Raw genomic sequence first — 11,863 nt, forward strand, 5'->3', positions numbered from 1 at the left:
GGACAGTTGATGGGCATGAGGGGCTGTAGGGACAGTTGATGGGCATGAGGGGCTGTAGGGACAGTTGATGGGCATGAGGGGCTGTAGGGACAGTTCATGGGCATGAGGGGCTGTAGGGACAGTTGATGGGCATGAGGGGCTGTAGGGACAGTTCATGGGCAAAGCTTACTATGCACCCTTTAAGCGAGTGATGGAACCCCACAGAGCACAAGGTGGCTCTGTGAGTGGTGTCCAAGCATCATGGTTGTAAGGGGCTGGGTAGTGTGGCTCCTGAGATGGGAGTCCAGTGGCTGTAGACGGTGGAGTAGTTCTGTCAGCAGTTAGGATGTGAGGCTGGGGAGGGTGGTGACATTGGTCCCTCGGACACAGTAGAGGATCAGAAAGATCCTTGGACAGCTGGGAGCTGCTCTGGGCACAGTGGGTTTATGAGGATGCTCTATGTCCTTACTTCTGGGATGGCAAGCGCTTGCTCCTTTTCTCTGAGCTGTCTGTTAACATCAGCCTGGAAACAAGAGGAGATGGCCTCCTGGTTCAGCATCCCACCTTAGTGCCTTAAGGATTCCAGCTGGTTCTCTCTAGCTGTCTCCCCCTCCTGACACAAGATTTCACTATGCAGCTTTGGTTGTCCCTAGAATTCACTATGAAGACCAGGCTGACCTCAGAGTCACAGAGATCCACCTGCCTGTCTCCCAAGTTCTGGGATTAAAGGCGTGGGCCACTATGCCTGGCTTAGTGGGTTCCCATGGGGATGTTCTGATGGCCTCCTCCAACTAACATCTTTTGGTCAGTCTGGTGTTTTTTTTTGTTTTTTTCCTCCACTATTTGTTTCTTTGACTGTTTTTGAGACAGGTTTTCAGTCTGTAGTCCCATTTGCCCTGGAAGTCACAGAGATCATTCTGCCTCTGCCCCTGAATGCTAGGATTAAAGACATGTGTCATCACACTTGACCTCTTTCCTACTTCTTGGCAGGGTCTGGTAGGGTGCAGGGGAGCCCCCAGAACTCCTCCTGTCTTCAACAGAGCAGAAAACAGCTGCCTCCCTGCTTGGTGTCTGCACCTACTTACAGCTTTGTTCTTCTGGCCTCTGAGTGGCCTTGGAAGGAGAAGAGAAGGCTGGAAGGCAGCAACTGTGTGTGTGTGTGTGTGTGTGTGTGTGTGTGTGAGAGAGAGAGAGAGATGATGATGAGAAGCTACAGGCTGGGAGAGAGAGAGAGAGAGAGAGAGAGAGAGAGAGAGAGAGAGAGAGAGAGAGGAGAGAGAGAGAGAGAGGAGAGAGAGAGAGAGAGGAGAGAGAGATGATGATGATGATGAGAAGCTACAGGCTGGGCCAGGGCACACGTGCTTTTTCTTAAGACTTTATACTTAGATTTGGGCATGATGATTTAGACTTGTAATCTTAGCATCCAGGAGGTTGAGACAGGAGAATGGAGTTTGAGATGAGTGTATGATACATGATGGTACCCCATATCAGATAACACCAAAAATCCAAAACAAAAGAGACCTACTTCTCACCAGCACAAGACAGCTTGAGCCTACTTCCTCAGCATAGTGGAGCAGGGTGAAGTGTGGGGAGCAGGACACATTTGTAGGGAAGAGAAGAAACCACTGGTATTTCAGGCCTCCATTCTGTTCCTGCTGCAATGAATTGGGGTGGGGTTGGGGTAATCCTATGGTTCAGAGGGGGAGCATCGTTGTACAAAAAAGTCCATTTTGTATTCAGTGTCCAGGAGGGGATGAGAATTTGATGTTCTGGAAGCTACACAACAAATAGTGCAGGCTTTTGTCTGTGGGTTGGTGTCCTGCTTAAAATGTGTCCTTGAGCGTGACCTGTGCAGGCCTTCCTGACCCACTGGTCTCCTGGTGAACTTCATGTGCCCCCCACGCAGCTCCATTCTCTGCTTGGCTTAGCTTGTGGTACCTTGAGAAGCCACCCTTCTCCCGAGTGACTGATGATGTCTGTTTTCTAGAGATACCATGGATAGTGTGAAGCAGAGCGCAGCCCTGTGCTTGTTACGCCTGTACAGGACATCACCTGACCTAGTTCCCATGGGCGACTGGACATCTCGTGTGGTGCACCTCCTCAACGACCAGCACTTGGTAAGTGTCTGAGTTTCATTCAATTCCTACTCACCCAGTAAGTAACCTTTTCAGAAGAGCGTTGTAGAAGTGGTCCATTAAGTCTCAGGATGATGAAGGTGATGCACTGTCTCCTCTGCAGCATCTCCCTGCAGCAGGCTTCTCCAGGGACTCCGTCTAGCAGGGCTATTCTCCCTACATGCTGCTTGTGTGGGGCTGTGATGTGTGTATTCCACCTTTTGGCTAAACTCCTTTTGGCTAAGTCTTACTAACTTAGCCATTTTACAGAAGACTGGAAGGTCTGTGATTTGGTGAGTGTGGCTGCTCAGCTCAGCTGGGTGGGAAGCAGCTGTGAACTGTGACCTCTGCTGCTTAGACCGCTGAACAAGTGGGTCTGATGACCTGCTGGGGTCAGGCAAGTTTGTGCGATAGTTACCCTCACCCCTGGGAAAATCTGCTGTGAAAGTTAAAAAAAAAAAAGATTGTTAGATGCATATCTAGGCAACAGTACATGGGACTTGCATTGGCCATTTTAGTGGGCATTCAAGCTATTCCTTTGTTGTGACTTCTTATGCTTGTTGAGATAGTAGAGTAGATCTCTGCACTTCCTTCAGGAAGGCAGAAGGCTCTGGAGGGGAGTCAGTAATGTTACGTTGTGAGTGGTCCCTGAGCACTTAGACCCCAAGCTTAAGTACTATTTGGGGGTCAGAGGACGTTGCTGGAGTCCATTAGCTGTATCAGATAAATGGTAGTTCCCCATTAATAGACTTTGTAAATTGTAAATAGTTAGAAGTTCCCAGTTTTATAGCTGAAAAAAACCTCAGCTCAAAAAGATAAAGATTCTTGGGAGTCAGAGGCAGGAGGATTTCTAAGTTCGAGGCCAGCCTGGTCTACAGAGTGAGTTCCAGGACAGCCAGGGCTACACACAGAGAAACCCTGTCTCGAAAAACCAAAAAAAAAAAAAAAAAAAAAAAAAAAAAGATAAAGATTCTCATAGCCATACTGTGCCAGACTTAACCCAGGTTTTCAGAGGCTGTCAGAGTCAGCCGTCACAGCAATGTGCAGGTGACCCAGCTGTGAGAAGCTCTTGTCAGTCTGGTGGCTCTGGCATCCAGTCATTTCCAGATAGCAAGGCTGGGTCTTTGATACCAGGACACCGCCTTTCTTAGGCTACTGATGCTATGACCCCAGTTTCTTAGTTGCTTTTGCTTTTTCACATTACATTATTTTGCTCGCATCTTGGCTCGTGACAGAAACTTAGTTCAGAGTAGGAAGGGTCAGGGCATCCCGTTCAGACCCACAGGTTCTCCTTAGTAGCCCAGCACGCTCTCCTTTTAGCTGCTCCAAACCCATGTCCATCGTTGCCAGTGTAGAAGGCCTGAGATACTGCTCTCCCAGCCTCATGACTCCAAGGTGTCAGATGTCTGCTTATAAGTGAGTTTGGTGGCCTCTTCTGAGAAAAGTGTATAATTCCAAGGCCAAGGCCAATGATCTGGAGGTGAGATCAGGAATATCAGAAGCCATCAGGAGAGGGATATACTGGTAGAGAGGAAGGACCCAGCCTTCAGGCTCATAATGGGGGTAGGTGGAGCAGATGACCTAGAGCTTTGAAGACTGAGCTGCTATCTGGAGAAGAGATTTGGAGAGGGAGCAAAAGGCTAGAGTTGCCCTCTATATACCTGGAGCCAGGGATACCCGAGTCCATGTGCTAGTGTACCACAGTGTGCTTCCTGTAAGACCATAGAAAACGAGCAAACCATGATGTGGAAGGATGCCAAGTCAATGGCCAACAATTACGTTTTGCACATAGCTTGAGTAGCTGTATTCGCGTGTATTTGTCCTATTCCAAATGTTAGGAAGCTCCTGACTTCCAACCTGATGGAATTGACTTTTGGTTTTGATCCTAGAAATAACATTTCTACCTCTTCCTCTAAAATACTGTGATTATAGATATGCCATACTGCCAGGCCAGAGATTCCGTTACCAAAATCTTTCAAGAGATATGTACTGGAAACAGCTATTTGTTATCCTAGGACAGTAGTAGACCTAAGGTCTTGTGGAGGCCTGCCATGCTGCACTGGGGTCTGAGCTGCTCCCATCTGAGCCCAGGCAGTCTGTGGGCACTCTGCAGGGAAGCAGGCTCCAGCCCTGGAACTGGGTCCCATCCAAGTTAAGAAACAGCAGGACTGTGAAGATTCAAATAAGTTGGAAAGTTCTGTCTTCCACTGTAGTTGGCACAGTGATTGAAGATAACTTGAGTAGGCGGGGACAGAGGCACACAGGTGACAAGCAGAAAATAAGATTCCCAATCTTCCCAGTTGCAGCCTGCTACACCTGCAAGTACCTAGGCCACCCTGGACTAGATTTCCAGTTTCCAGAGAGAAGCTAGACCCAGAAAGAGCCAGTATGTCCTGCCTCCGTTTTGTAAATTTCATGGGTCACTCAGGGCAGGCCTGGGGGCCAGGTGGCTATGTACCACAGGGTGTACTTTATATGTAGTGTCAGCTGTGGTGCCTGTGGGCCTCCTGATTAGAGTCTTTGTCTTTCAGGGTGTAGTGACTGCAGCAACTAGCCTCATCACCACACTGGCCCAGAAGAATCCTGAGGAGTTCAAGACCTCTGTCTCGCTAGCTGTCTCTCGACTGAGCAGGGTGAGTCCACGGTGGGGCACGCAGGGTGGATTTGATTTTCTTTGCTTGTCTGAATTACTACTTTACATTTAGAAGCAGGATATGTTGCCCACACTGTAAATTCCAGAATAAAAATTGCCCCAGCCTGGGACTGAGAGTTGGCTCAGGTTAAGAGTACTGGCTGCTCTTCCAGAGTCCTGAGTTCAGTTCCCAGCAACCACATGGTAATGGGATCTGATGCCCTCTTCTGGCATGCACCATATACACTCATTAATTTAATTAACTTATTAAAATTTGCCCCTGCCAGTCCTTCACATGCTTCTTTCTCTGTTGGTTGAGATCCAGCTGGCTGGTGCCCTCCCCAGTCACCTTCACTGCAGCTATGACTGGCCCTGGCTCTGTGTCTTGGATTTTGTTAGCGGCTCTGTGTGGCATGCTTATTTTATATGTGTCTTTCTGTCAGCCTTGTATGCGATCCCTTTACTTTTGTTTGAAGTAGCTGTTGCTGCTTTTCTGATCCTGCAGAGAAGTGGCTATCTGATGGAATGCAGTGTAGTCATTCCCTGTTCCCTCAAGCCCTTTGTTCCTTTCTGCTTGCAGTCATCAGTGACTGGCTCTGAACAGCCGGGGGCATCTCATGGTCTATTCGTGTGTGAAATGTTGGTATCAGTGGGCTGGCATGGCTTATACTATAGGGTCTTCAGTAGCTTCTACAGTTGTTGCTGTTACACCCACAGCAGTGTTGCCCTGCTCTGGTCTTGCCTGAAGGTGATCAAGTTGGCCTTCTTGGAGTTAACATGTCGTTGTGATGTGGCCTGGTAATCCATTGAGCCTGGGAAGCATTCCTGTGGATTGGCACTGTTGGCTGCATTGGATTGGAACATACAATTTGCCAGCACTTACTTATTCCTTGCTGTTCTTCAAAGGTAGTGGGCATATATGGCCTTCCCTGATCTGTGTGTAGTTGGTGTGACGTGCTGTTTGGCTTTCTTGCTCCTTTGAGACAGACTTTCAGTGTGTAGCCCAGACTGGCCTTCAACTGACAGTCCTTCCTCCATGGCTAGTATATCACCTGTGCTGGGCAGTCACTGCTTTGCGAATCTTCTGGTCCGAGACTTTTAAGTTGCTGAGCCTCCTCTGGTCAGCATGCTAAATCCTGCTTGTGAAGCCAGCTGCTCTGAAGCCACATCTAAGTGGCACAGCTGGCACTGCTCCTATATGTGGGAGCCAACACTGGAACCTCCTCCTGCTCTCCCCACACTGTTCCCTGGAGCTTTATCACACCTGTGGTCTCACACAAGTCATCTGTGTCTCTGTTCTCTATCCCCAAAGTCCTGTGCAAACAAGGTGTCTCTGGAGGCTTTTTGTAGTTTTGTAAAATTTAAGATTTTTAAGATATTGTACCAATTTTAAGGTCCATCTTTTTCAGACTGGCAGCTCTGTTTTATGTTTAAAATGCTGTTCTTAGTGATTGCTTAAAATTTTTACTTTTCTTGAGATGCAGGGGATTGAATCTTCACTTTGTGTGTGGTAGGTAAGCAGTCAACTGCTGATATATATATATATATATATATATATATATATAAAACTAGTCTGTAATTTGAACTTTTTTTAAAAGGAATGTTTTTATTCATTGAGTGGTATTTACAGCCCCCCACCCCCAAAAGACAAGAAGACTGACACCAGATGATTGGTTTTGTTGCCTAAGGATTTTTTTCTGTCATGTTTTACTCTTTATAGTATTGCTACTTATATTTCTAAATTATGTATTTTACTTAATTCTGAAATCAGTTATTTCACTGACTTTTTTTTCCTTTCTTACGTCATTTACAACTTGAACTTTATTATATTGTTAACTTATGCAACTAAATGAAAAAAAACAACAAACTTTTTTTGGGGGTGGTAGTGGGGCTAGGTTTTTTGGCACCTGCTTTAATCCCAGAATTTGGGAGGCAGAGGCAAGTGGAGTTCTGTGAGTTCGAGGCCAGCCAGGGCTACATAGTGAGACCCTGTCTCAGAAATAAATAAAAATTTTAGTGTTGTGGATTACACATAATTTAAAAATGTATACAGTCCATCAGTATGAAAGTTCCATAAGCTGTGTCTGTTGCTACCACTTTGTTTTTTAGTATGTATTTATTCATGCATACACGTAAGCATGTGTGTCATGGCATGCATGTGGAAGTCAGAGGTCAGCTTGTGGGTGCCAGTTCTCCTCGTCCATGTGGGTGGGTTCCACGGATCAAACTCAGGTCATTAGGCTTAACTGTAGGCATGTTTACCCCTTGAGCCCTTTCTCTGGCTTTCTGTGTCTCTATGTCTCTTTTCACCTTGTAAACCTGAAACTGTCCTCATCAAACACTGATGATGGCCCACCTGTCCCTCACCAACCCCTGTCACCTTCTATATGACTGTCTCTGATTGTGACAGCACTGACTACCTTATACAAACAGAATCACATAGTATTATTTCATTTAGCGTAATGTCTTAGGGTCCACCTGTGTTGTTAGACTTCTCAGTATTCTTTCCTACCTAAGGCTGAAGGATCTTTACTTATTATTATTACTTGTATGTGTGTGTGTGTGTGTGTGTATGTGTATGTGTGTGTCTGTGTACATTCGTATGCACACATGCTTATAGAGGCTAAAGAGGGAGATGGGTTCCTAGCGGCTGTAATTATAGGCAGTTTTGAGCCACCACACATGAGTGTTGGGAACTGAACTCTGCTTTTCTGGAATAGCAGTATGTCCTCTTAACCACCAAACCATTTCTTCATCTCCGAGGGGCGAATAGTTTTGTCTCATATGTATTTTGCTAACTCCTCAGCCTTGGACTACTTCCATATTTTGGTTGCTATGGACAGCGCTGTTGTAAATGTGGCTATGTAAATGTCTGCACTAGATGCTTCTTTGTCTTTTGGGAGTAGACCTGCTGGATTAGATCTAGTTTTATTTTTGTAAAGGAACTGACATACTGTTTGCACAGCACCCGCACTGCTTTACATTTCTAGCAACAGCACACAAAGGATCTATTTTTCCACATCCTCACTCATGTCTCACTGAGTATGTGTGCACACATCATGACTCACGGAGGCCAGACAACAACTTTAGGAGTTGGTTCTCTTCCATTTTTTAAAAGGACTTGTTTTCATTCTAACTATGTCCGTCTGTCTGCACGTGGGTATGTGAGTGTCAGTGCAGAGGCATCGGATTCCCCGGAGTTACAGAGAGTTGTGAGCTGCCTGGTATGGATACTGGGAGCCGAGCTTGGGGCCTCTAGAAGAGCAGCGCTGCTCTTGAACGCTGAACCGTCTCTCTAGCTCCTCCCACATACGCGGGCGGGTTCAGGTTGTTAGGCTGTGAGGCGTTTTGCCCACCCATCCAGCCTCCCTTTTTTTTTGAGACAAGGTTTTGCTCTGTAGCCTAGGCTGGACTTGACTCTCTCCCCCCTCCCTAAGTGCTGGGATTATAGGTATGCACCACCGTGCTAGTGTGCAGGCATGCTTGATTTTGTTGGTGGTTTCTGTCATAGGTGTAGGGTGTGTCCTGTGATCTTGATCTGTGTTTTCCTAGTGATAAAGTGGGGCGTCTTTTCATTGCTCATTGACCACGTGCTCATCTCATCTGCACAAGTGGCAAGGCCCAGGCAGTGTTGGGATTGAACCCTAGGCCTGTGTCAAGGCCTCTCGTCCCCACTTTATCTGAGGTGTGTGCTACTGACTGCACTAAGACCTGCAGTCTTCACTTTGGATTTTCTTAGACTTCTCTATTGTGTTCCCCTTCTTGTTGTCTTTCTTCGTAAACATTTAGAGCTTTCCTTGCCTTTCTGTTGTAAGTAAATGCATTTAAAGCTGCAGGCTTATCTCTGAGCACACATAGGAAAGACACATCATATTGAGCCTGGCTCTGCATCTCCCAGAGATACTGTGGGGCTTCTTTTGCCTGGCTTGGCTGCTTGCTGTCCACTTCTTTCCCTATCTAGTTCTTTCCTGACTCTGCCACCTGTGGCCGGGCTGTCTACAACCTGAGTCTAGGCTAGTCTCATCAGGATGAACTTTCTAGAATATGTTCATTATGGCTGAATGTATACACAGGTACACATTTAGGGACGGAGCAATCCTGAGTCCCTCAAAGAAAAGAAGTAAGCTTTGCTGGACATGGTGATGCAGGCCTTTAGTTCTAGCACTTGGGAGATAGAGGTTGGTGGATCTCTGTGAGTTCAAAGCTAGTTGGGTCTACAAAGTGAGTTCTAGGACAGCTGGGGCTGTAGCACAGAGAAACCTTGTCTCATAAAACAAAACAAAACAAAGCAAAGCAAAACAACAAGGTGGAGAGGACACGGGACTGTGTGCTGATGAGATAGCTGTGGCAGCTGTGGTCGCAGGCTGGGGGTAGAGACTGTGAGTAGAGCAAGTGCGGCCTGGCTTAGCATACTCAACATGCCTCAGGCTGGGGGCTTTGGGGTATGGTCAAATGTTTGTTTTCTAGCCCATGAAGAAAAGACTGATTCCTTCTTCAGGTATCAGTGTCTAGTCCTAAGGGATGGTTGCTGTGTGTCTGTTGTTTGGAAGCAGCCTTGGTCATCTGTGCCTCAGGGCACCAATAGCCCTTGTGCTGGCAGCATTTGCATATGTCCCTGAAGGCAGTGCATAGTCCCTTTTAGTGTGAACTGATGTGGCCATGCCAGCTCCTCTTGGAGGGGGGACAGGAAGCAGCATTGGATATACCTAACACCTGAAAACTTGTTTTCAGAGGAACGGCCCAGGGAGCCAGTGTGATGTTTCTGTAGGTCCCTGTGGGGTCTTGTGAGGCCAGCCGCTTACTCCCCTGTTTTACAGATTGTGACGTCTGCATCAACAGATCTTCAGGATTATACTTACTATTTTGTCCCGGCTCCTTGGCTGTCAGTCAAGCTTCTGAGACTGCTGCAGTGCTACCCACCCCCAGGTAATGTTCCCCGAAGTCCCTCTGGGTGTTCTTGCAGCACCGCCCACAAGTGACATGCTCCTCCTACCTGCCTCCTTGGTGTTCCCTGAAGCACCCACTCTATGGTCACAGATTCAGTTCACCGAGATTCTTCACAAGGGAGAATTTATTTCTGTAGTTGCATAAAGTCTTTGTTTATTAGGTTTAAAGGTTTATTAGGAGATGTTTCAGAGAGAGGCCAAGTTAGTGAAATGTTGGCATTGCAGACTCAAGTACCTGAGTTCAGTCTAAAACACCAGCATGCATAGTGGTGCATTCTCTAGCACAGAGAAGCAGACATGGAGGAGCTAATGTAAGCTACTACAAGTCTCATGTCCCAGTCAGAGATGCTATCTCAAAAATGTGGGTGTGGGCGGCTCCTGAGGAATGGCACCCGAGGCTGACCTTTGTCCCCTCACACGTGCACATGCGAGCTACTTGAGTATCACATACAAAGTTCACTGGGAGCCTTGGTTCTGTTCTGTCCTCCTCCTTCTCCTCATTTAAAATTAATTTATTAGTTAATTTATTTATTACAATAGTTTCTTATTGTACAGTCTAGACTGTCCTGGAATTCCCTATAATCCTCCTGTCTTAACCTCCCAAGTACTGGGATAGCAGGCTCCTACCACTGTAACTGGTTTTTGTTTTAATAGCTTTTACCTTTACTCTGTGTGTGTGTGTGCCTTGTGGGCGTGGTGCCACAGCATGCGTGTGGAGGCCCGAGGGCCTCCTGTGGGAGTTGGTTCCTTCCTTCCATGCGTAGTTTCTGAGGATTGAACTCAGGTCATTATGCTTGGTCTCACTGGCCCTTATGTTTTTAATGAAAACAGGGTCTTATGTAACTCAGTCTTGCCTTGAACTTACTCTCTTTGAACTCCTAATCCTCCTGCCTCTGCCCTCTAAGTGCTTTCATACAGGTGTATACCACATGGCTGGCTTCAATTTTTTTGTTCATTGTCTTTTCCTTCTGCTTTGAACCAAATTAAAAATCTTTCTCTTTATGTTGCTTTATATTTTCTGTTTCTGGGGTTGATAACTGAGAACAAAGCCTCCTTGTCTCTGAAGCTCCTTAGAGGTTTTGCCCATAATCCTTGGACTTTATGACTAACACATTCTGTCTAAGTACCATCCGAATTAGAAGCAGGTGTAGGTACCACAGCTGCTCCATCCCTACCTCGTGTTTATGACACTGCAGCAGGGAGCTGTCCCATGACAATTTACAAATGTTCCCCTTCTTATTTGCAGCTGGGAATAATTGTCAGAGGCACCCATAGGACAGGCAGTGCCTCGGGAGCCTCTTGCCTGGGTGTTGGGCTGGGCTGGTGGGATGAGGGCCTGGGAGCCCAGCTGACAGTTGTGTCCTGCCCAGAAGACCCTGCGGTGCGTGGCCGCCTGACTGAGTGCTTGGAGACCATCCTGAACAAGGCCCAGGAGCCACCCAAGTCCAAAAAGGTCCAGCATTCAAATGCCAAGAATGCTGTGCTGTTTGAGGCCATCAGCCTGATCATCCACCACGACAGGTGAGCCCTGTTAGCAGCGTATCCCTCTCGAGAGACAGCAGGTGAAGGCTGGCAGTTGGCATCTGTCTGTTCAGATGTTGACAGGTGTCTCTATTCTAGCCTTGGTCTGTGCTCCTCTTGCTTCTTGAGCTCACGGGAGCTCTCTGGCCCCAGGACATTGCCACTAGATACTTTTACAGCTGTGGAATCGTCCCTAGAGCTCCTTTTTGCTTCTGAGTATTACAGGAAGCTTCTTTGAAAGGAAGGGACACCCGAGTGACTTTTGCTGCTCAGAGAGGCAATGCTCAAGTATTCTGGAGTCTCTTGGGGCAGTGGTAGTGATGACTCCCAGCTTCTGTACAGGGTCATGGTTGGGTCACAGGCAGTGGTTGTCATACACAGTGCAGGCATCTTACTTCTGCTCTTTTATGCTCAGCCCTGATTGTGTGCCCTTATTTATTGCCCGTGGCACTGCTCTCTGGGTCTCTGCCAGAGGCTGTAGCAGACAGAACTCTAGCCTGTTTGGGACCAGCTGTTTTTGCTCCATCATTTAGATAAATGTTGCTGTGACAAAAGCAGTCTGCCACACTGGAGCAGGGCTGAAAATGAACTGTAAAACACAAAACTTAGGGTGTGGGGGAGAGCACACTAAGAAACGTATGCAAGAGGGAATGCTGACCGCTTAGCCCATG

General features: G+C 47.1%; 1 protein-coding gene across 2 annotated transcripts in view; it reads left to right on the top strand.

The window, feature by feature from the left end:
* Ap2a2 (adaptor related protein complex 2 subunit alpha 2) overlaps positions 1-11,863 on the top strand; it is a 72,175-nt gene that overhangs the window by 39,091 nt on the left and 21,221 nt on the right. Inside the window, exons 5-8 of one of the 2 annotated variants that reach the window (XM_021169206.1) lie at positions 1,967-2,096; positions 4,625-4,726; positions 9,543-9,651; positions 11,045-11,192. In XM_021169206.1, coding sequence (XP_021024865.1) covers positions 1,967-2,096; positions 4,625-4,726; positions 9,543-9,651; positions 11,045-11,192 — 489 coding nt within the window. Of the gene's footprint in view, positions 1-1,966; positions 2,097-4,624; positions 4,727-9,542; positions 9,652-11,041; positions 11,193-11,863 lie in introns of both variants that reach the window. The other variant, XM_021169205.2, reaches the window with a different exon arrangement.

Source organism: Mus caroli, chromosome 7 (assembly GCF_900094665.2).
Source record: "Mus caroli chromosome 7, CAROLI_EIJ_v1.1, whole genome shotgun sequence".
Lineage (NCBI taxonomy): Eukaryota > Metazoa > Chordata > Mammalia > Rodentia > Muridae > Mus > Mus caroli.